The 25,412-nt window shown below is 37.6% G+C and overlaps 3 protein-coding genes across 3 annotated transcripts in view; 2 read left to right on the forward strand and 1 right to left on the reverse strand.

Annotated features, from left to right (window-relative positions):
- cfap61 (cilia and flagella associated protein 61) overlaps positions 1-4,235 on the reverse strand; it is a 45,295-nt gene extending 41,060 nt beyond the window's left edge. The window contains exons 1-7 of the mRNA XM_052099120.1: positions 4,152-4,235; positions 2,720-2,869; positions 2,324-2,459; positions 2,151-2,227; positions 1,842-1,909; positions 1,627-1,744; positions 932-1,064 (exon numbers count right to left, since the gene is read on the reverse strand). Coding sequence (XP_051955080.1) covers positions 932-1,064; positions 1,627-1,744; positions 1,842-1,909; positions 2,151-2,227; positions 2,324-2,459; positions 2,720-2,862 — 675 coding nt within the window. The 5' untranslated portion in view covers positions 2,863-2,869; positions 4,152-4,235. The remainder of the gene's footprint in view (positions 1-931; positions 1,065-1,626; positions 1,745-1,841; positions 1,910-2,150; positions 2,228-2,323; positions 2,460-2,719; positions 2,870-4,151) is intronic.
- A 60-nt stretch (positions 4,236-4,295) lies between these two features.
- On the forward strand, positions 4,296-15,115 carry crnkl1 (crooked neck pre-mRNA splicing factor 1). The gene is made up of 14 exons (XM_052098722.1): positions 4,296-4,464; positions 4,615-4,767; positions 7,365-7,456; positions 7,548-7,706; positions 7,821-7,987; positions 9,929-10,107; positions 10,201-10,371; positions 10,476-10,667; positions 10,767-10,826; positions 12,175-12,255; positions 12,345-12,584; positions 12,687-12,788; positions 12,875-13,123; positions 14,619-15,115. The coding sequence occupies exons 1-14, from the start codon at positions 4,417-4,419 to the stop codon at positions 14,994-14,996; spliced, it is 2,271 nt and encodes a 756-aa protein (XP_051954682.1). The 5' UTR covers positions 4,296-4,416; the 3' UTR covers positions 14,997-15,115.
- Positions 15,116-18,240: 3,125 nt separating this feature from the next.
- cd109 (CD109 molecule) overlaps positions 18,241-25,412 on the forward strand; it is a 29,892-nt gene continuing 22,720 nt past the window's right edge. The window contains exons 1-11 of the mRNA XM_052098533.1: positions 18,241-18,251; positions 18,368-18,534; positions 18,915-18,943; positions 19,078-19,314; positions 19,625-19,750; positions 21,760-21,799; positions 22,154-22,235; positions 22,881-22,974; positions 23,399-23,534; positions 23,699-23,808; positions 24,247-24,525. Of these exons, the coding sequence (XP_051954493.1) occupies positions 18,241-18,251; positions 18,368-18,534; positions 18,915-18,943; positions 19,078-19,314; positions 19,625-19,750; positions 21,760-21,799; positions 22,154-22,235; positions 22,881-22,974; positions 23,399-23,534; positions 23,699-23,808; positions 24,247-24,525 (1,311 nt within the window). The remainder of the gene's footprint in view (positions 18,252-18,367; positions 18,535-18,914; positions 18,944-19,077; positions 19,315-19,624; positions 19,751-21,759; positions 21,800-22,153; positions 22,236-22,880; positions 22,975-23,398; positions 23,535-23,698; positions 23,809-24,246; positions 24,526-25,412) is intronic.

Here is a 25,412-nt window from a genome sequence, read left to right on the forward strand (position 1 = left end):
GACACAATATGTTCAGTGTGAGTATGTCTTGGCAGGGCATGAGCTCTCATCAGCCATATGTCGCATGAACACATGTCAGCATGCACCGCAGGGGAGGGAGGAGCCAATCTGTCAGCCCGTCATTCCTCAGAAAACACGATTTCTTTCCCACTTTGCATAAAGAGTCTGTGGATTTGAAATACATTGACCTAATGATATAGTAAAAAAATTTGAGCATTAAATGAAAAACGGTAGATGGACGGACGGACAGAGATAGATAGATAGATAGACAGACAGACAGACAGACAGACAGACAGACAGGCAGGCAGGCAGGCAGGCTGGTTGGTTGGTTGGTTGGTAGACAGACAGACAGACAGACAGGTAGGTAGGTAGGTTGGTAGACAGACAGACAGATAAATAGATAGATAGACAGACAGACAGACAGACAGACAGACAGACAGGCAGACAGATAGATAGATAGATAAATAGTTAGGTTGGTTGGTTGGTTGGTTGGTAGACAGACAGACAGACAGACAGACAGATAGATAGATAGACAGACAGACAGACAGACAGACAGACAGACAGGCAGACAGATAGATAGATAGATAAATAGTTAGGTTGGTTGGTTGGTTGGTTGGTAGACAGACAGACAGACAGGTAGGTTGGTAGACAGACAGACAGACAGACAGATAGATAGATAGACAGACAGACAGACAGACAGACAGACAGACAGACAGACAGACAGACAGACAGACAGACAGATAGATAGATAGATAGATAGATAGATAGATAGATAGATAGATAGATAGATAGATAGATAGATAGATAGATAGATTTGAGAGATGAAATAGCAACATCTGAGCAAAATTGTCCTCTAGTGATGCTAATTTTCCATTTGTACACGTCATTGAAATCTGTGAACATTCAAGGAATGATAATAAACATGACTAACTTCACAAACAGCTGCATGATTCTCCTCGTCTTGAGTCTCGATTAGTTCAGACAGGAAGTACGGCCCATGGGATTCCACCAGTGACGTGATCTGATCTCCAAATATGTGCATGATGTCATCGTGATCTTCCACTCTGAAGGATGTAAAGTTATTGCACTGGGATTTTAGTACATCACCGTGGAAAACATTTTTGAATGATGTTTTTGAACAAAAAACTGTTTTGTTTATGTAGACTGTGTACAATCATGTCTGGTTCAAGTTTCACCCCATCCAAAAGATGAAAATAAGAAATTATATATATATTTATTTGATTCTCATTATTTTTAGCGATGATTCTCATTTGATTCTTGTCACTGTAATACAATATTTTATCTGTTGATGATGAAAAATACAGTGATTTTTACAGCACAAACTAAAGGTAGTACAAGTACAACAAATACAGCAAATTTAATCATGATATACTTTGTTATTAAAATTATAATTATTATTTTGCATTACAATAATGAGTATTTGGGGGTAAAATATGCATAATTGTCGTGAAAATAATGAAACTGCCATACAAACAAACATTTATGGTCCTGACAATAGGCTTCATTTTCTTTATGCAACGTATATTTCTTATTTCTTTCTATTTTTGGCATGATTTTGAGGTGAAATATGACCCAGACACGAGTGAGCAAGAGCTGTTGTTTAACCTGGCTCTGCGAACGTTAAGCCAAGGGCAGTGGTTGTGTCGATGACAAACGTAGGCTGAAAACTGAACATCCTCCTCAACAGACGTCATGGGTTCAAAGATCTTCTCCAGCGCTGGCTCTGACATGAAAAATTATGATAAACAAAATGCCTTAAAATGTGTGCCAACAATGTTAAGAATACAACGTAATGTCACTGATTCCAATTTATTTCCTACCAAGCGTGCCTCTGTAGGGAGTCATAAGGCAGATGTATTCCAGCTCAATGATGGTATTGAAGACCGTTCTAAAAGTTGCATTGGAGGAAATATAAATCATTGATCATGAGATCTTTGGATTTTTTTATATAGCATGATTGAAATGCCGCAGTAAGGCATTGCTATCAGTAAATACAATTTGTACTGCATAAAACTATATTATGAAATTAATAGGAAACTTTGAATAAGATTCACCCTCATTATCACATTGATAACCAAATGCACAGAAATGAACTCTTAAAAAAAAATAGCAGTACTGTAACCCTGTACCTCACTATCTCTTTGGCGCCCCCTATGGAAAAACCAGGCTGAGCCACAAACAGATGCAGGAAAAGAGTATTCAGGGGCTGGAAAAGCAGATAGAACGTTAAAAACAAAGAAGGCATGTTAGAAATGAATAGACATCATGGTTGGGTTGCTTTGCCTATGGTGAATGTCTATACTTTGAAGTCATTCTGAAGTACATTCTCCCAGCATGCTGGATCGACCAGCTCTACCATGGGGTGGTCGGAGAAAGCCGCATGAGCAAGCACTTTATTCTGTGTTGTGCTCAGGGTCACCGCTAAATTTGCTTTCTCACTGTAAAGAGACAATAAAAAAATATTTGTATGATTTGGGATGCTTCTGGGTTTTTTTTTCTGGGAACCAGTAAAAAAAACAGTAAAGTTTCTTGTAGGCTTTTCTTCCAGACTATATATGATATATTTATATTTTACATATTTATTTTATTTACAACAATGACTACTTAAGATACAAAGTAAAATTTGTAATAATAAAACAATACAAATATTTTTGATTTTCAGAGTCCCATATGAAACACTATGACACCTGCTACTTACAGAAGGTGAATAACATTGACTCTTCCAAACACAGCAACAGATGATGGGCTGATCAGATTATTGATCTCTTCAGCGTCTGAGGATTCAGTTCTTCTGGCTGTCACACTTTCAACTTTACCAGCTGAAGAGGTGATGGAGCTCATATTAAATCTGAGAAAAATAATAAAATAGATATAGATGAAAAAGATACAGACTGAAATTGTTCAACAGCTGTACAAATTTAACAAAATCTACTCTACAAGTCCAATTTTTGGACATACCTGTTCATTCTTTATTATTTTAGAATAGTATTAAAATTATTAAAACTATGGGGGAAAAACACGAATCGGAGTATTGAAATTATGCATTGATCAAAACTATCTTGTATTTGTCAAAGTGGCCACTTTCTTTACAGTAGAAAGTAATTGGCCCCATTGACATCCATTGTAAGCAGGGCCGTAGCTAGTGGGGTGAAAGGTGGGAACGATTCTAGGGGCCCAAAGGTCCAATGGGGCCTACAACAGAAATTATCTTTTGTGGTAATCAACATGCCACAAACACTGTCGAATGAGCCCGGAATATTCCTTTAAGCCTGTAGTATTTAATTTTAAGATCATAACAATCAGCTAGCATACATTCAATCAAGTGTTTCCAGCCTTTTGGCAGATATACTAGTTCTTATAGTCTTACTGTAGACAACCAGTGTTGGGTAAGTTACTCTAAAAAGTAATTAATTACTAACTACTAATGACATCTTCTACAGTGTAATTTCATTACTGTACTAATTACTCTTTCTGAACAGTAATTGCTTTACTTATTACTAATTACTTTCTAAAACCCTTATTAGCCTCGACCAGATGAAAAATATAAGGATAGACATGAAATTGTTCTTTTAATTCTTTCAAATAAATCGTACAAAATCAAATAAATTATTCGTAAACTGCATGACCAAAGAATTTAAGGGGGCAGCGTTAAATTAGAAAACGTAAATTTTAACATTCAACGTTACATTTTGATTTTAAATTCATTATTGTTTTATAGAATTGTACATTATACAGTATTTAACACAATTACATCTGAAGAAACTGTAATTAAATTACTGAAAATGTAAGAGTAATCCCTTACTTTACTTTTTTCACTGAAAAAGTAAATGCATTCCTGTAATGAATTACTTAGTAATGCATTACACACAACACTGTAGATAACAGACGATTTAGATGGCTAAATATGTTTTCTAAATAACCATACAGTTGCCCATTTATTTTCAGAAATATGTTGGGTAAAATTCATAATTAGTTTCCACCAATGTGTTTCAAATGTAATCTGAATAACAAAGCACATGCAAGGATTTCGAGACAAAAATAAATGATAAGATAGATAGTAAATATGCATTGCCTTTCACTGAGACAAATTACTTATTAATATAAAAACACAAGAAATTAATTAAACCGACCTTTCGTGGACTGGTGTTTTCAAAACTGTAAATTTCTCCTGAACTGTCAACAAAAAGCTAAACTAACCGTGAGCAAGCGTCCTGTAACCATGGTGACGTGACTCGGTGACGTAGCTGCGTAAAACGTCACAGACGTCACGACAGGCGCGCCGCTCGACACACGCTAGTGAAACGGCTCTAGTGTTTTAACGCTTTATTAAAGTTCATTAACTTGAAATAAACAGCTATAGTCGTGTTATATTAAAGTCTTCAGAGTTTAATAACCATGGCGTCCACAGCAGCGGGCAAACAGAGGATCCCGAAAGTGGCAAAGGCAAAAAAACGAGTGTTTATGAGTTAGCATTAGCATGTAAACAATGTGATGCAGTTGTATTTTTCTCTGTAAACACAGAATATACACTTACATCGGTATTTATGTAATTAAAACCATTTTAATGTGTTAACGTCGTATGAATGTTTTCAGGTAAAGAACAAAGCTCCGGCAGAGGTGCAGATCACCGCAGAGCAGCTGCTCAGAGAGGCGAAAGAGAGAGAGCTCGAGCTTCTGCCTCCTCCACCCAAACAGAAGATCACTGATGAAGAAGAGCTCAATGACTATAAACTGAGGAAGAGGAAGGTATGTGATCAGAATGGTGCACGACATCCGTAACAAAACGTACTGTGGTGTATTGGGCAGATGTTAATACTATGGTATTTGGATATTATTAAGTAAATGAAGAATGCCACCTTCATGTACCACTTAAATTCAAAGAATATCATAGTATTATCACTGCACATGTTCTAAACAATGGAAAAGCCATAGTCAAAAACATGGTGTTGCCTGTGTTATGTCCAAAACATGGTATTGTCCAAAATTACCAGGCTACATATACAGAAAAAGCAATGTATTGCTATGGCACATGTCCAAAAAAAAAAACACTGTATTAATTACTTGGTGTATGTATGTCCAAAAAAAAATGTATTATCATGGTTCCTGCAAAAAACAAATCAAATTACAATGGTATTACCAAGGTATATGGACCCCCAAGGATTTTAACCCTTTAAATGCCAGTTTATTCACATAATGCCACTGTTGTTTTTTACACACATGCACACATTTTTCAATACACACATGCAAAACACACTATGAAATCCATACCACCCACACAATTTTAGCTGCATCATTAATTAAATTAGCCTGCAGTGCTTTAAAATACTGCAAACAGAAAATAGGGGGAAAGCATGTATTTGCTCCATAGGCTAAACATGAGAAAAATGGCACCATCTGGTGGAAAATAGATGTATTATAGGAACTGAGGTGGAAATATAAAAATTTCCCCAAAAATACACACCTTTGGCAAAATGCATGCTGTTGGTATTAACCCTTGTGCATCAATTAAAAAAAAGTTACACATAGGTTCATTATGGACAAAAATGGCCATGTCCAAAAACTGTCATAAAAATATTATAGATTTATATTTTTTTCCACTTTCACTGACATAATTTTTTTAACCAGCATCAGCACTAATCATAATGACCAAACATTCATTCATTTTTAGAATTTTAACCCTTTAAACGCTGGTTGGTTTACATAATGCCACTGTTGTTTTTTTTAGGAAAAAATTAAAAATAGTAATTATTTTCAATTTAATTTTCAAATTTTTTTTGATTATTAGAGCCTCAGATATGTCAATGATTAACAACAACATTCATTTTGATGCTTTCATATTTTTTATGCAGTATCAGATTTAAAAAAAAGCTACCACTTAGGTCCATAATGGACAAAAATGGCCATGTCAAAAAGTGTCATAAAAATATTATAGAATAATATTTTTTCTACTTTCACTGACTTATATTTTAACCAGCATCAGTTCTAATCATAATTACCAAACATTCATTTATTTTCAGAATTTTAACACTTTAAACGCCGGTTTGTTTACATAATGCCACTGTTGTTTTTTATAAAAAATCTAATAATTATAATTATTTTCAATTTAATAAATGCTAAACAGAATTTGTTTTATTTTTATTATTAGAGCCTCAGACACATACAAACCACACTCTGAAATCCATACCAACACACTCACACAATTATATATTCATAATGTATCTAATTGGCTCTATAATATGCATAAGCCAAAAACAGCAGAAAACAACAACAAAAGCGATGATATGCCAAACCTGAAAAAATGGCACGATCTGGTAAAAAATATTTAAAATGTAAATTTTGAAGCCTTGCCAACATAATGAAAGCATGTTAAACAAGATTGCATAATTTTATAGTTAAATGGCACTGGGATTAAAAATCGCAGTTTTAATGGGTTTCAATGTGCCATTTTTGTCCAAAACGACGCTAAGAGGGAGTATTTTGTGTAACTAGTGCAAAAATTATTTTTTTAAAGAAAATAGGGTGAAATATTAAAATTCCAATAAAAATTCACACCTGTGGAAAATTTTATGCAGTTAGCATTAACACAGACAAATTTATCAAAAAAACAAAACTGAAAAAGCCAAAAATGTCCACAAGGATGCACAAGGGTTAACACAGCCAAAATGATCGAAAAAGACAAAAGTATCCCAAAGGTCACACAGGTGTTAAAAGAACTTTACCTTAATGCGGTAAAGGTAAAACATTTATTTCTATGGTACATGTAAAAAATATTGTACTATTATTGAACATGTAAAAAAACAATACTGTAGTGCATGTCCAAAAAAACCATGGTGTTACCATTGTAAAGGTCCAGAAACCTGGTATTTCTGTGATACATGTGCAAAAACATGGCATCACCTTGTACAATAACATGTCCAAAAAACACGGTATATAGTGACATATGCACAAAAATAGGATCTTGCCATGGAACATGTCCAGTGCATAGTACATGTAATCATGAAACATATTATTGTCATGGTATATATCCAAAAACATGACAGTGTCTTGGAACATGTAAAAGCAAAATGATATTACCGTGGTACATCTAAAAAATGTTTGTGTAGCACTCTTCACAATACAACAGTTTCAAAGCAGTTTTACAGAAAAAGAAATCTTGGCAAAATACCATAGTCTAATAACATGGTATTACCGTGGTACTAACAAAAACAATACTGTAATCATTTAAAAGCAGCTTTACAGAAGAAGAAAAAAACTAGTTAATGATGGTATTTATACCATGGTATATGTTAAAAAGCTTGGTATTACTTTGGTACATGTACTAACCTTCTGTCATTTCAATACAGGGTTTTGAAGACAACATCAGGAAGAACAGAACAGTTATCAGTAACTGGATCAAGTACGCACAATGGGAGGAGAGCCTGAAAGAGATCCAGAGGTGAGCTTCTGTTCAGTACTGTGCTGTTATCAGAGTCTAATGAAGGAATCAGTGTGGAAGAGTTTTGTTAACGGTCCCCTCCTCTCCACAGGGCTCGTTCCATCTACGAGCGAGCGCTGGATGTGGATCATCGCAATATCACACTTTGGCTGAAGTATGCAGAGATGGAAATGAAGAACCGGCAGGTGAATCACTCTCGCAACATCTGGGACCGAGCCATCACCATCCTTCCTCGCGTCAATCAGTTCTGGTACCTCTTACTCATTTCTGTATAATCATATTGATGATAACGTACTCCGAGAACGTTCAATCAACACTCTCTTTCTTTCTCTGAGTCCCGATTGATTGTTTGTTTATCATCCAGGTACAAGTACACGTATATGGAGGAGATGTTGGGTAACGTTGCAGGCTGCAGACAGGTGTTTGAACGCTGGATGGAGTGGGAGCCGGAGGAACAGGCCTGGCACTCATACATCAACTTTGAGCTACGCTACAAGGAAGTTGACAAAGCCCGCAGCATCTATGAGAATTATATCCTTTTACATAGCTTTTAACTTTACAGCTCAAGTAATACACATATTTTAACAGAAAAATTAATGTAAGTGCTTTTATGAAATTAAAAGCTTCACATTTCTGCATATAAATCCTCCAACAATTTGCCCCAGTTAACTAGTTTTTGCTTTTTTTTAGGAAAAGAAGGGAGACCTATTATGCCCCTTTTTATAAGACGTAATATAAGTCTCAGGTGTCCCCAGAATGTGTCTGTGAAGTTTCAGCTCAAAATACCCCACAGATCATTATTATACTATGTTGTAAATGCCTCTTTTTGGGTGGAATCAAAAACGCTGTTTACGTGAGTGTCTCTTTAAATGCAAATGAGCTGCTGCTCCCCACCCACGACATAGTTCTGGTCTCCGTGAATACAGTCCGAGACAATGGTAACTTTAGCTGCATTCGCCATGGAATCGGCTAACAAGCACATTCGGAAAGGCGATATGCAAACATCCCGTTTTATACTGAGACTCATTCACAAAGCAGTCACCGGTACACACCGGTAAAATTATTTACACTATCATACATTCATTTTTGTGGCATATTTCCTTCAAAAACAAAACTTGTCCACTGCGTCTTCAGTGGCTCTGATGCCGGGAGTAGATGAAGACTCTTATGTTCACTTTTACAGCCAACAACAGAACACTTATTACACTTACAAAGCTGAGACATTTTTCTTCTCACTGTATCTGCTCCAGCATGGGAAAAAAATGGCAGAATGTCTGCAGATCACTCAGGGGAGAATATATGATAATAGGGTGGTGTCCGTCACCAGTCGTGGGCGAGGCCAGCTCTAACGTCACTTTAGAGCAGAAACAAAATCCGTTCATTTTGACACTGTTTTTGATTAATAGAAATATAAGTAAGGGGAGTGGGTGGACTTTTAACATTGTAGGGTGGTTGTGTACACGCACTGCCGACTCACATTTATGTACAAACAGCATGAAAAAGTGAATTTTGCATAATAGGTCCCCTTTAAATGTCTGATAATCAATGTTCATAATTTATTTTTAATTACTTTATTTCTGCTTTTTGACACAATAATGAAATAATCATTAGACTACAATAAAAATAAATAAGCATTTTAGGCACTTGTGAAAAATGTTGCATAGTGAGAATGTCTTTAAAAATATTGACATAAATAGTTTTCATTTATCACTTAATGTCATACAAAGTCCAGTAAACATAAAAAAGATGAATCAATATTCGATGTGACCACCTTTGCCTTTAAAATAACACCAATTCTCCTAGGTACACCTGGACACAGTTTTTATTGGTTGTTGGCAGATAGGATGTTCCAAGCTTCTTGGAGAATTCTCCACAGTTCTTCTGTCTATTTCGGCTGTCTCAGTTGCTTCTGTCTCTTTATGTAATCTCAGACTGACATGATGTTCCGTGGCGACTCTGTGGGGAACATGACATCTGTTGCAGGGCTCCCTATTCTTCTATTCTAATCTTTTCTATTTATTAAAAAAAAGTAATATTTGGGAGTTTGACACTAATGCTGAAGATATAAATAACCATCTTAAGACAAATGCTTTTGTGAAACATTTTATGAGCCTTTTGCACAGTACTGTATGTGTTAATATCATCTTAGTGTGATGAAATCTCTGTTCTACATGATATTAGTGGGATAAAATTGCTTAGAGGATTTACCAGTGGTACGTCATCATTGCAACAAATTAAAATTGGATATAAGTTTACACCGATAAGGTTTAAAGTACCTTAGTACTGTGCCCACAAATGTAGCTTTATATAAACGAGAGACGAGTCGAAAATATTTTGTGGTAATCAACATAATGCGACAAATGCTGCCAATTTAGCTTAACCTGTATTAAACTCGGAACATTCCTTTAAGCTTTTAAAATTACAAGAGTTTCTCACTTGAGAGATAGTTACGTTCCTTAACAGTGTTTGCACTTGTGATGGTTCATCCTGAAGTGAAGAACTGGATCAAGTATGCTCACTTTGAAGAGAAGCATGGCTACATCGCTCTCGGGAGGAAAGTGTTCGAGCGAGCTGTGGAGTTTTTCGGTGAAGATAACATCAGCGAGAACCTCTATGTGGCTTTTGCCAGGTTCGAGGAGAAACAGAAAGAGGTACGACGTCCTGCGTTCATGTTACTCAGAAAACACAAGACCCTTCTATTGTTTTCCTGTTCGCACGTGACCGTTCACTCTGTGTCTTTTCAGTTTGAGAGAGTTCGGGTCATCTATAAATACGCTTTGGACCGAATCCCCAAACAGCAAGCCCAGGAGCTGTTCAAGAACTACACCGTGTTTGAGAAGAGATTTGGAGACAGGAGAGGAATCGAAGATGTGATCGTCAGCAAACGGAGGTTTCAGTACGAGGAGGAAGTCAAGGTATGTTAAAAATCCAGAAGACATTCATTTTAGTGGGATTTCTGTTACTATTGTTCTAGTGATTGTAAGTATTAAACATATTCACCAAATTTCCTTGTTGATAGGCAAACCCACACAATTACGATGCCTGGTTTGATTACCTGCGTCTGGTGGAGAGTGACGCTGATGCAGATACCGTTAGAGATGTGTACGAGAGAGCGATAGCAAACATTCCCCCCATCCAAGAGAAAAGACACTGGAGACGCTACATCTACCTGTGGATTAACTACGCTCTCTATGAGGAACTGGAAGTCAAGGTGTGATAGACATCAATAGCCTACTGTGTTCATTCATTTTCATCTGAAAAAAGATGTTTAGTGCTTGATATAATTGGGTCGGTTCCTCCATATGTTCAGGACCCTGAGAGAACGAGGCAGGTATACCAGGCATGTCTGGAGCTGATACCACACAAGAAGGTAAAATAAGGCTTAAATTGAATTTAAGATAAAAATGCTCATTCCAATGCTACAATACGCATTAGCGCAATGAATAAAACAGAACATTGGTATCTCAAGATGTTTTAATGGTTAAATTTCCTTTTAAATTGACAAAGCACGTAAAAAAATGCAACATTACTGCACGAGACGCTGATAAAACAAAGACACAACACAGCGGTCAAAAGAAGGACTTCTTCAGCGTGAACGGCCCCCAGAGGTGGAGGTCTTTGGTGGTTGTGTTTTGACTGGCTTGCTCTCTTATCAGCGTCTCACTGCATAAGCATTTGGAACATATATAAAAACTGCATTTAATGAAAAACACTGGTACCACCAGTATTATGAAGCTTGAGTCCGTAGTAGTGCTATGACTGGTATATGTCTACTGTGCAACACTAAGTTAACATAGAACCTTCTATTGAAGCGTTTCTTCTCTCGTTTTACTTTTATATTTATAGCTGCACTACAGAACTTGACATCTGTGGTTATTACCTTGAATTGCAAGCAACTTGCAGATGAATGTTGTGGTTTGGCACTGGTCCTCTGGCGATTAATCTCTTGGTTTTAGGTTATCTGGACATTCACTCAGAGGCCTCATCACTCTGAGATATTTATCTGCAGAGCAGGAGTCACGACATGCTATTTTCATGTTGATATTATGCAATTCATTTAAACATTTATAACCAAGATTTTGCTTGATTTGAAGAAGATAAAAAACACTCTGAAAATAATCTGAAAATAACAAAATCAAATCAAATCAAATCACTTTATTGTCACACTACCATGTACACAAGTGCAACAGTAGGTGAAATTCTTGTGTGCAGTTCCGAGCAACATAGCAGTCATGACAGTGACGAGACATATACCAATTACAGTAAACAACATACTTGCACAAAACATTTTACAAATCAAATATACACATACTTACACAACACAATAATTATATACAATGTACAGTAAACAATACACACAATATACAATACACAATATACAATACAATGAGTATATGAAATATATATATATATATGAAGTAGTATATTGAGGAGAATATGTTGACAAAATATGATTTTTCAAGTGTTTTATCCACTACTACACAATACACATTAGGTTTTGTGAAAAACAACTGCATGTCATTGGCTCTGTACCTGTACTCTGCACAATGACAATAAAGTTGAATCTTAATCTTAATTCTACCTGAAAAGAAAGAAAAAGTTTTTATTTTACACAATAACTATAATACATTAGATTCCAGCTTCTTTAGCTACCTTTTGTAAAGTAATCATTTGTAATTGTTTTCTAGTTATATGCTGTTGTTGTTGTTTGTACGCAGTTTACGTTTGCCAAGATTTGGCTTTTATACGGTCAGTTTGAAATCCGACAGAAGAACTTGCAGAACGCCAGACGAGGCCTGGTAAGTCTCTAAAACATTTAAAAACTGATTTATATGTATCAAACACTACACACATTTATTTTTTGACCATCTGACCTCTCTCCTGTCAGGGCACAGCCATCGGAAAGTGTTCCAAAAACAAGCTCTTCAAAGGCTACATCGAGTTGGAGCTACAACTGAGAGAGTTTGACCGCTGCAGGAAGCTATATGAGAAGTATCTTGAGTTCAGTCCGGAAAACTGCACCACCTGGATCAAGTTTGCTGAGCTTGAGTCCATCCTGGGAGACACAGAAAGGGCCAGAGCTATATTTGAATTGGCCATAGGACAACCACGTCTGGACATGCCAGAGGTCAGCCATTGAGCATCAGATTTATTTACTAACAACTAGTCAGTTCTGTCTTTATTCCTTGAATGGTTTTGTATCACTAACTGAACTCCATGTTTACTTCAGGTGCTGTGGAAGTCTTATATAGACTTTGAGATCGAGCAAGAAGAATATGATAACACACGAGGACTTTACAAGAGACTGTTACAGCGTACTCAACATGTCAAAGTAAGCACATGAAATAACGACAACACAGTGTGTCCATTTCACACAAACGTTTGCAAAGCAGTTGATTCCTCTTATTGTATATGCAGGTCTGGATCAGCTATTCTCAGTTTGAGCTGTCCATCGACAGTGAAGACAGACTGCAGAGATGCAGACAGATCTACGAGGAGGCCAATAAGAGCCTGCAAGGCTGCGAGGAGAAGGAGGAACGCCTGATGCTCCTGGAGTCCTGGAGAACCTACGAGGAGGAGTTCGGAACGCTTGCCAACAATGAAAGAGTACGCAAACTCCTACCTGAGAAGGTGAAGAAGAGGAGGAAGGTCACGGCAGAAGACGGGGTGAGAGTTTATCATCATATGTGCTGTTTGATGTTGGGGAGTAACTAACTACAAGTAGTGGTGCTACTTAACTTCATATTCCAGTAGTCTGATTGCCGAACGAATGACTCTTATGAGTCGGTTCTGTTCAATCTACAGTACAAACATAGTGTGACCACTTTAAACCCGGTTCCCAAACAAATAACTCTTAAGAATTGGTTCTTTGAAGTTACAACACTACGTCAGACTCCACCCTCCCTAGCAACTGGGCCAATTTGGTTACCCAGGAGACCTGGCTGGAGTCAATCAGCACGCCCTGGATTCGAACTCGGGACTCCAGGTGTGATAGAGAATGAAGGATTTTTAACATCTGGTTGTTTTGAATGAATGAAAAACGTACTGAACTGCAAGTCCTTCATTTTGTCATGTCCAACACGAAATGCAGACAGTTATGTTGAGGCTGTTGAGGGCAGTAAATAGAATTACATTTTTATATCCAAAATTGTATTTCTTAAAGGTAGGACTACTAAAAGAGTCCCAACAGTATTTCGCGGTACTTTTTCCTGTTTGTTGAAGCCCAAAATGACTGAATTTTCTACGACTGCTTAAATATTTTTTTTTTTACATTTGTGCTGTTTTTTAATTTTTTTTTATTTGCAGGGATAACCCGCAAATATTTATAGTATACTTGTGTAATTTGTGGCATAGATAATATAAGTGCAATTGCCTGTAATTATTTTAGTGCATAATAATTGAATTTGCAGCTAGTGTCACTGGTCCTACTTGACCCGCTCTGAGCGGGATTCAAACCAGCGATCCACGCGGCATGGGAGTTGGACACCCTAACAAGGAGGCTATAAAGCCATGGCCTCTAGCCTCGGTCACTATAGTGGGTCTCTTAAGGCCAGGAGAGTGAGATTAACACACTGCACAGCTATCATGTACCAGCTGGCTACATTACACAGTTAGTATGGATGGTTAATTGGAATATACCGGTTTGAAAAAAAGTCCCTACATTGATAACTGTGCTAATTTTGTCATTTTTGTGGTGATATGCAAATGCATAATAATAATATTTAATACAATATTTTTTACAAAACAACAATGAATCGAATGCTGCAATGCATCCCTGTGTTGGATTTTTTTAGTTGCATTCATTTTTGTGTTTTCTATCTTTGTGTTATTTAAATTGTTGCGTTCAAATTTAAAATGCTGTTTAAAGCTGTATCCCTTATTGTTTTTCTGTCAGTAAAAATATTAAAAAACGTGATTTTTTGTTGATATCGCCCACGCTCCTTAAATAGCTTCAGTGAAGTTAGCTACTTTTATTAGTTGCTTATAATGCATCTAACTATATTTTGTCAAGGGTAGCTTGACTATAGTTTGAACTAATTTAAATGACAAGTAGCTTAACAAACTACAGTTACAGAGTAGCTTCCCCAACCCTGTTCAGTGCTCTACAGTGGTTGTTTTTTCTTCTAACATTTCTAACACAGTCTTCTTTTTTGTTCATCAGTCGGATGCAGGTTGGGAGGAATATTATGATTACATCTTCCCCGAGGATGCTGCCAATCAGCCTAACCTCAAACTGCTGGCTATGGCTAAGATGTGGAAGAAACAACAACAGCAGCAGGAGGATGAGGAGGAGGATGAGGAGAAAGAAGAAGAAGAACAGCAGGTTCCTCAAGAGCAGGAACTACGAGAGAACTCCGAAGCAGAGGAGCAGGAACCCGTGGCCCAAAGAGAACAGACAGAAAATGAGAATGACGATCGTGATGATGATGATGATGATGATGATGACGAGAGCAGTAGCAGCTCTAGCGAGAGTGACAGCGACCGTGAAGACGGCAAAGAAAAGAAGGAACAAACCAAGACAGACACAGAAACACACTGAACCAGAGCGGCTGATGAACCGTGATGATTTAGATCCTTACTCATTATTTGTATCTGTGTTTGTCTCATTTTCTGTAACAAAATAAAGGTGATAACCACAATGTGCTTGTGCAGATTGTTTTTGTTGAAGAACTAATGAAATGGAGTGATGAGTGAAGTGTTCTTTCCTGTGTTGATGTACTGTATTTCCCATTGAAACTGCAGGTTTTGAAGCTGATCCCATTTTTTATTTTCATTGTAGCCAATAGTTAACGTCCCAGCCATTAACCTCATTAGACTATATTCTCATTATAGAGAGCATTTACATTTATTTTTTCCCAATGGAAATATATTTCCAAAACTTGGTATTTTAGCGAATTTTACATTCGTGTTTTCTAGTCACGGAAACTACTTAAGTCATAGAAATGTCTATTGTGAATATACATTTTTCTAAGTAAACTCTACTTGAAAATATTGAATCACCTAGACCTAGATATTGCTCTTTAATGGAGCATGTGTAGTATTACACTTTCTCACACAACATGGTGATATTAGATTTTTTGCTAATCATTCGAAACAGTTCTTTTGAATAAATTTGCTGAAATGGTCCATTTTGGTTTACATTATTTATTAACCAATTTTCTAAAATTATTATAAAAACTAGTAATCGGAAACATATATGAAACATAGACGAAAGATTGTGAATTAAAAGAAATTAAATGTCTATTGTTAATTTACCCAACACTGGTTGTTAGTGATAAGATTATACACACTGATAAAGATGGCATGCCATAAAAATTCATAATAATAAACATTCAATCAATATTCAGATCATAATCAATAATATAATGCAACTCTGTTACAGCATACTAACAAAAGTACCATGCTAGTTGGATATGTTGCATCCTAGAACCAATGTATTCTTGTAAATACCACGTGTTTTTGTAAGGGAATTTATCGGTGTTATTGGTTAAGTTTATATAAGTATATAATCCACATATTGTTGAATTTAAAGAGATCATAGCACGTGAAAGCTCGTAATGTTGTCATTCTCCCGTGCGTGCAGGACGACGCTCTGAGCTCTCGCCGTTGCGTCATACGTAATGTACGTGTGACGTGTCTTTGTCCGTTTAAACAGCGACCTCTGTCGGCATTTTTGATTTTTTTGCGGGAAACGACTCGATTTCTCATTACGGTATACTTTTTTATAATCTTTTTATTAGGTAACATTTATAAACTACGTTCGTTGTTATAACATTACACTATTGAATGATAAATATTTAAATAATGTATAGTTTTATTACAGTAGCCTACACATTGGAATAGGACCTGTGATAATGTTCATATTTCGAAACCGTTTACTAATTGCACTACTTTCTGGCACATATTGCTTTTTTAAAGGGTATCATGAAAACTTTAATAATTATAATAATAAATAACTTTAATAAGAGTTGATAATTTCAACTCTATTAATACATTTAGGTGAGAAGTATATAATGCTCAATTTTCAAAAGTGCTTTTTTGAAGTAATTTATTACAGCTCCAAAACAAAAAGTATGAAAAATGCTAATAAAAACACTAACGTGCTCCAAAACAGTTGGGACACTTGAGTGTTTACAACTGTGTAACATCACATTTCTTCTAATCAGTACCGCCCCTCCCAATAAGTAGACTACGCAGTCTGCATAGGGCACCAACTCCCTAGGGGGGCATCATCTTACCCTAGGAGGGCACCAAAAAGTCCACCGGCTGCCCTTACTCGCATGTTATACGTTATTCAAAGACCCGAAAGCAGTTGCGGAACACAGCTGATGATCGCTTTGTGCTCATTTCACGCGAACCCCCCCACTTTCACTGTGTTAAAAACCATTATGCATCTGCAATGGATATCATGAACATGGGCTCAAGAATACATTGGTAAACCTTTGTCAGTCAACACCATTCGATGCTGCATCCACATATACAAGTTAAGTCTTTACTATGTAAAGCAAAAGCCATACATCAACACTGTACAGAAGTGACGGGGCAATTAGAACATTGGAATCGTGTTTTGTGGTCCGAAATTTCTTTTAACACTTTTTGGAAAGACAGAAACACACTGAAAAACAGAAACCGAAGACCTGCATATTGGATGACAAAGGGAAAATTCTGCTTGGTAAACTTAACAAACTTGTGTCTTCAGTGCCCAAATGCTTAATAAGTGTTATTAGAAGAAATGTGATGTTTCATAGTGGTAAACACTCAACTGTCCCAACTTTTTTGAGCGTGTAGCAATCTTCCGATTTTAAATTAGTGTCAAAAGCAAAAAACTATTCACAAGGTAAAACTTATGGTGTTGTGGTGCTTTCAATAAAGCACAGGGTGAATATAATTTAAAATCACTCCATTGTGTATTTTTTATTAGCATTTTCCAAATTATCCCAACTTTTTCTGCATTTGGGGATGTATAACAGTATGTGTTGAAAATATGAAACAAACTACATCATTTTTGTGTCAAGTGGCATTCAAATGCCAGATGTCCACATCTATGTCATCACCACTGCGTTCAGCTATAATGCATGGGGTTAAGAAACTGGATGGCTGCACTTTGAATTTTTATAATACTGTTTGAACTATTTCAATGAATGTAACCATCAAAATATCTCATTCAGACAATTTTATCTGCCCTGCTACAATGGCCAAGCAATGAAATTGCCTTTATCTTAAAATGAACTTCTGAAAATGTAATTCCCCTATTATCTACCATTTAATACATATGAATGAATTGATTTCTCCTTCTTGTTATCTTTATCTAATGCCTTCTGTAAGTCCCTCAGTTTCATGTGAATGGCTTGTTATTCCCTCAGGAGTGTTGGTGGAGTGATGAAGGATCAGGTGTCTAAAACGTATCTTTAAAAGCACCTGTTAGTCTCAGTTGTTCAGTAACTGTGATTTCACTGGAGTTTGGCACCTTCAAATGGAGTGGCTTCAAGTCTTTGGTGTCCTGGGATTTTTACTAGTTTGCAGTGGGACTCCAAGCACACCAAGGTTTGTTTACCCTCCCATTCCATTCAATTAACCTGTTTATCTCTCATCCTTTTTTGGGGTGTTTGGTTCATGGAAATTATTTGTTCTTTTTCTTTTTCCTGTTTTGTAGCTTTGACTATGTTCTCTGTGGCTCATCTGTCTTATTATGTAGCTTCTCTAGCTTCTGTGAAACTTTAGTAGAAAAAATGAGAATGAGAGAATTTGGGAATCCAGTTCCATAAACAATTTTTATTTTAACTATGATTGAATCGTAAGTGGAATGTGGTGACATCTTGTTAGGTTTATCGTTTTTCTAATGTATTGCATTTGGGTGATTACGGTATGTTTCATTACTAATGCTATTGTTTGCTTTTCTGACTGTTTTAGCCCAATTGAAAATCCGTCCTATCTAATATCCGTCTCTAAAGTTCTGCGCTGTGGAGTCCCGACCACACTATCAGTCACTATTCTCACAGAATATCCCATCAATGTCACATCTGAACTAATTCATGGAAACAACAGTGTGGCTCAGACACAGAGCACCATCCCAGCAGGTGTGTTAATATAAGATTGTATTGTGTTGTATTATATTATTGGGGTGGCTGTGGCTCAGTTGGTAGAGCGGGTCGGCCACTAATTGCAGGGTTTGTGGTTTGAATCCCGGCCCACACGACTTCACATGCCAAAGTGTCCTTGGGCAAGACACTGAACCCCAAGTTGCTCCCAATGGCAGGCTAGCACCTTACATAGCAGCTCTGCTGCCATTGGTGTATGAATGTGTGTATGAATGGGTGAATGAGTCGCAGTGTAAAGCGCTTTGAATACCATTAAGGCTTAAAAAGGTGCTATATAAGTGCAGACCATTTACCATATTATTGTACAATATTCCACTGCTCCCTGTTCAAACAAGCTGTATGTCTGTATGACTTTACAGGCTCTACCATGCGATTGGTTCTCCCTCCTGTGAGTATTGGGACTGCATGATATTTCAGATACCAAATAAATGGAAATATTGAATAAATTAAATAAATATCAAATGAAAACAATGAACTTATTGAAAACCAGTAGGTGACTTACGTACGTATATCTCTGTGCAGGTGTTTTACAGTGAGATGAGTTATTGGTATCCATACCAGCTGAATGTTCAGGGCTTTGTTGGATCCGATCAAGTATTCTCCAACTCCACCATGTTGCTCTTTAGCCCCAAGTGCATGTCCATTTTTATCCAGACCGACAAGAGCAACTACAAGCCTGGGCAGGTGGTGAAAATTCGGGTTGTGTCTGTAACACCTGATGGAAAGCCGTACAATGGCAAGATAGACATTTTCATCAGGGTAGGTTCCTTAAAGGGATAGTTCACCAAAAAAATGAAAATTCTGTTACCCTCATGTCAGTCCAAACCTCTATGACTTCCTTTCTTCCGTGGCAAAATGTTACGTCAGTCACCTTTCACTTTTATTACATCTTTTTTCTATACAATGAAGTGTGACTGAAGTTGCCACATTAGCTTCACCAGCACGTAAACATCTCTAGCCATTATAAACCAGCCTATAGACTGCATGAATCTGGTCTAAGCTAGTCTTTTCAGCAGGGGTCCCAGCTTTGATGCTTCTGAACTTGTTTTTGTGTGTTTATTGTGAGCAGGATCCCAAAGTGAACATGATTCGACAGTGGCTTTCTGCGCAAGGTGTTTTAGGAGTTGTTTCAAAAGAACTGATACTCTCTCAGAACCCACCTCTCGGCCAGTGGAAAATTGTAGCTGGAATCAATGTGAGTTGTGTGAAAACCATGTGCATTTTTAAAGTTTAGCCTATACATATTATTTTTATATTAGCAAAGCATCACTATTTCTATTGCTCGTACTTCATACTTTTGAACACCTCATTTTGTGCTACAAACATGAATGATGACTCAAATCAAGCAGCGTGTTGTGATCTTATGTATGGATTGTTGCCCGGTACGTCATAAAATAGGTTGAAAAAGAATCCCATAGCGTTATATTGAAGGAGGGACGCAACGCCATATCTCTTTTTATTAAATGTTTGTTTATTTATTTATTTTTCTCCCAGTTTGGAATGCCCGATTCCCACTACTTAGTAGGTCCTCGTGGTGCCGCGGTTACTCACCTCAATCTGGGTGGTGGAGGACAAGGGTCAGTTGCCTAAGATGAGACGTCAATCCGTGCATCTTATCATGTGGCTCACTGTGCATGACACCGCGGAAACTCACTGCATGTGGAGACTCATGCTAGTCTCCGCGATCCACGCACAACTTATCACATGCCCCATTGAGAGCGAGAACCACTAATCGCAAAAATGCGGAGGTTACCCCATGTAACTCTACCCTCCCTAGCAACCAGGCCAATTTGGTTGCTTAGGAGACCTGGATGGAGTCACTCAGCACACCCTGAATTCGAACTTGCGACTCCAGCGGTGGTAGTCAGTGTCAATACTCGCTGAGATACCCAGGCTCCAAGGGTGGACTCTTTTGACTTGGGCCATTATGGTATTGTCCCCATGGGATTTAAGGGTGGACTCTTTTGACTTGGGCCATTATGGTATTATCCCCATGGGATTTTCCTATGGGAATTTTCATTAGCTTATATGCTAAAAACCATTCAGAACACTTTAGGAAGTGGCAGACTGTTCGCACTGTGAATTCAGCAACTGTAGGTTGAAAATTTTGCTTTTGAAATCGGTCTGAGTTTACCAAAATTCGAAACACTTCCCCCAGTGGCTGAATTTGGTGGAATGTTCATAGAGTGGCGCCAAAACCAAGTTTTTTTTTTTATTGTAAATGATGTAAAACAGTCAACAGCAATGCATATTTTATTAACTATATGCCCTAACCCAAACCCTAAACCTAACCATCAGTGGAGTAAAAGTATTTTTTGAGCGAAAATGCAACCTTTGAATCGCCCTCACCATTGTTTATATGAACATGATTACTTTCGATTTCCATGGGACTAGAGCATGTGTCTATGACGCTGCTCAAGAAACGGCCCTTACATAAAATCTAGAGTTCTGGGAAACTAGTAGTAAACTTGACACATATTTGTTGCAGATTTGCCACTCATTATTTTCACTGCAAATGAGCTTTTAATTCACCACAAATGTTTGACAGAAGTTTGCCGCTCTTCACCGGTAGTGGTGTGTTTGCCGCAAGTTTGCCACAAAGCTCATTTGCATGTGAATAGGATCAGTTGTGAATTTGTGGGAAGTTTGTGGTGAATTTGCCATGAATTCCATTTTTGTAAGGGGTGCTATCAGTGGCGCTAGAGGGAAATGTAGCTGCATTTGAATTTATGCAAACCCTTAAAATCTAAAAAATCTAGAGTTGTGACAAACTTGCCACAAACTTGCCGTAAATTTCCCAATCATTATTTTCATAATGAGCTTGAGATTCACCGGTAGTGGTGAGCCTGCAGCAAACCTTTGGCGACAATGAATAGTTTGCCATAGAGCTCATTTGCATGTGAAAATAATGAGGGGCGAATTTGAAGCAAGTTTGCAGAAAGTTTTCCTGGACTCTATTTTTATAAGTGAAAATGTCTGATGGGGGATGGCGCTTGAAAGTTTGAGTCAATTTCAGGGTACATGTTTTTTTGGGATCAACATGTCGATGTCCCATTGCATCATATTGGAAGTGCAGAGCATGCCCTGGCAACCACACTCATAACCTTAACATTAGTCAGCGAGTTTTGCACGGGCAACAATATTAATTAAATAATTTATATTGTTTGATATCACAGTTTTAACAATGGTATTTTTGGAACGCAGGAAGTTGTACAGGAGAGGCAGTTCAATGTCGACTACTATGGTAAGATATTATTTACATGAAGAGTATTTTGTCTAGAAATCTTATATTTGTCTTTAAATCTAAAGTGCATACTTTCTGCAGCACTGGCATCATTTATTGGTTGGACAAACAGATAATCCTGCCTCAAACTCACACCATTGGTTGAGCTAATGTTATGGCACACTGTTCATGTCACTCAGACAAACAATATTTTAAGAGCCACAGTGTCTACATTGTGGGATCAATCTATTAATTACTTACCGTATTTATGTCTCTGCTTGTTAAGCTGGGTTAGGAGAACGTATTTAATATAAAAAATGACACTTTCAATGTCAGATTTGTTTCCAATCTTTAATATTTATTATGTGTTTGCAGTGCTTCCTAAATTTGAGGTAAAGCTGGACGTCCCCTCTGTCCTGCATCATGAAGACACACTAATGGGGACGGTCACTGCCAAGTAAGTGTTTGTCCTTCTTTGTCCAATGGGCCTCATTCATGAAAATGTAATAAATATACAGAATTATACGGTCAATAAAAATGAAATGGTTTGACATGAAGCTTTAGTGTTAAAAGTGTGCTGTTCATGCCAACAGGAGGATGTCCACCAGCGTTAACCTTATCTGGTTCAGTGTAGCGAATCGCCAGCATCTTTGGTGAAAATTCTCGAGTAAATCAAAGACTGTAACAGTGATATACTCCACTTGCAACAGGAAAAATCTTCAAATAAATTTATGTTGAAATGCTTGTAAGATATTACAGATTTGCAAGCTATACGACAGTGTGCGATGCCCATACTAAATGATAGAACCTAAATTATAGAGCTCATATCAAATTAAAATGTTAGAGGGTATTTTTTTCTCTCAAGAAAATCAAATGCAAACTGCATCTTTCCATGAACCTTTCACGCCATGCACTTCTGCTGAAAAAATTATAGCCAAATAACATTTTGAAAATACGAAAACTTTCATGAATCTGAGAATTTACGTCAGACCAGCTTTACAAAAAATGTACACAAAAATGAGTTCTGCTCATGTTTCATGAATGAGGCCTGATGATTCTTAGTCAGGAGAAAATTTTATTTTTTAGAGTCTTTTTTTCCCAGATATCTTTACGGGAAGCCTGTCAGTGGGACAATGAACATATCCTATCTTTACGGTCTCCACGGCCTAGATATACATCACAAACAGGAAGAATCTGTGAGTACTGTTTCAGAAGAGACATCTATACTCATTTAAACTTCTTTACTCATCTGTTTCATTTAAAGCTGAAGTGTGCAATTTCTGCATCACTACCATCCTCAAATGGAATCGCTAAAAAATGACTTTTTTCAAACAGGTTTCCTATAAGCCCTGCCCACCCCCATTGGTCAGACGAACAATTAGTCCCACCCCAAACTCAAGCCATTGATATGAGATAACAAACTTTTATATTTTTATTTAGATGACATTTATATGAGTACCACAGAGTCACAGTATTTAAAATTGGGGGGGGGGGGCTCGCTTATAGTTGACTCTGCATATTAAGTGGTATTATAAAGTGTTTCAACACAGAAAAATTACAAACATCGCCTTAAATGTTAAATGGATTAACCGTTAATCAGTCATATTTTCTACTGCATAGATTCACGGCTCTGCTGATATCACATTTTATGTGCCCAACATCTACAAACGGTCTCTCGATTACCCATATCTATATGATGGATCCGGGCCAGGTGAATATATCGACATTACAGTGAACGTCACAGAACATGCTACAGGTACATTCTAACTTCCCTATACTTAGCCGGCCCTAAAACACAAATAATATGAACATGCATGCATGCAACTGGTAAATATACAAATTGAGAAGAACTTTCAGGTTACGGTAAATGCTGTAGATACAAGTTGCATTTTAATTTGTGTCTAATTTCTCTCTCTGTAGGATTAACATACAACAGCAGCACAAGAGTTACTATAGTGAGGAATAAATATAACCTAGAATTTCAGCAGCATGCACAAATGATTAAACCTTCCATGACCTTTACCGCTCAGGTAAAGACATTTTAATGCATTGTACTGCAGACTTTTGTTCAATGCATTGTTTAATATTTCAGATTCTGAGATTTAATGCCAGAAAGATTTGAAAAGTTTCATACATTCAAACCTGAAGATAAAGATGTTTATGCTTTTATAAATGTTTTGATAATAAACTAGATTATTCAGAACACCATAGGGAACCACCGAGCAACTCCTTAGCAACCACATAGAAACACCCTAGAAACCACCCAACACACCCTAGCATCCTCCAAGCAAAACCCAAGCAACTTTCCAGCTGCCCCAAATAACCACATAGCAACATGTTAAAAGCCACTCAGAACACCTTAGCAACTGCATAGCAACTCCCTTGCAATGTGGCGCCGACATTTGAATGTGCAGTCACCGCTCATATTCCTTTCAGAAAATGTAATATCTGTATTTTTATTTTACAAGTTGAAGTTATCCACCTATGATGACCGCCCCCTGACTGTAGAAGATCAGAGCAGGAGTGTGCGGCTGGCAGTGACCCAACACAAGTTCAGTCCCTGGACATGGAGGTGGGATGAACAGGGATCCCTGGAGCCACGCATGCTGAATACAACACCTGCCTCAAGCTTCTTCGCTCCCATTTACAATGTTCCAGTGGAGGAGATGCAGCTTCCTGTAACTGCTGACGGAGTGATGACATTCCAGGTCCACCTCTCAGAAAATGTTGCCACACTTGATATAGAGGTACGAACACTGCCAGGTGTTGCGTCTATCATACGACACATTAAAGGTGCGTACAAACTGCCAGCGACATCGCGCGCGATAGCGACTCCATACCATTCATTTTCAATGAGAGAACAGACTTCCGGCGACACGAGCTGTCGCGACCGTTGGCGACTAGATGTGGGCGTGTCCAGCGACGCGACAAAGTTGAGACAAGTTCAACTTTATTCAAATGAAGAGCGACTTACGGAAGCGACAGCCAATAGGAGAGAAGACGGGAGAGCTCACGTGATCCTTCTCTCTCTCTCAGCTCCTGCAGTAACGGAAAGATGGATGAAAGGCTAATTCTTGCTGTTAGAAATTTTCCAGTGCTCTATGATATGTCTCTTCCCACGTACAAGGACATTTTTAAGAAAAATACTGCGTGGAAAGGCGTATCTGAGATCGCGGGGATTTTATGGACCCAGACAGACCTGCATTTGCATTTTCGCCGCAGATAAACAGCCGCTATGGAAAATAGCACGCCTTGTTTCTCATTCATTTTTGATATAAAGCATTTTATGTACTGATTCCATTTATATTTAGTCTTTTCCCTCCAAAATGTTTGTTTTTAGTGGCAAGAAAAGAGATTGGCTGTCAACAGCAATGGAATGACATCCTTGAATGTCATTTATAAACGTTACTAGGCAACCAGTAGTGGGAACACCCACTAGCGACTTCACCGCCAGCCACTGGCGACCTGCAGCGACAAAGTCGCTGGCAGTGTGTACACACCTTTAAGCTACGTACACACCTTTAAGCTACGTACACTAATTTCTAACAGCAAGAATTAGCCTTTCATCCACCTTTCCGTTACTGCAGGAGCTGAGAGAAAGAGAGAAGGATCACGTGAGCTCTCCCATCGTCTC

The sequence above is a fragment of the Xyrauchen texanus genome, chromosome 30 (genome assembly GCF_025860055.1).
Source record: "Xyrauchen texanus isolate HMW12.3.18 chromosome 30, RBS_HiC_50CHRs, whole genome shotgun sequence".
NCBI lineage: Eukaryota > Metazoa > Chordata > Actinopteri > Cypriniformes > Catostomidae > Xyrauchen > Xyrauchen texanus.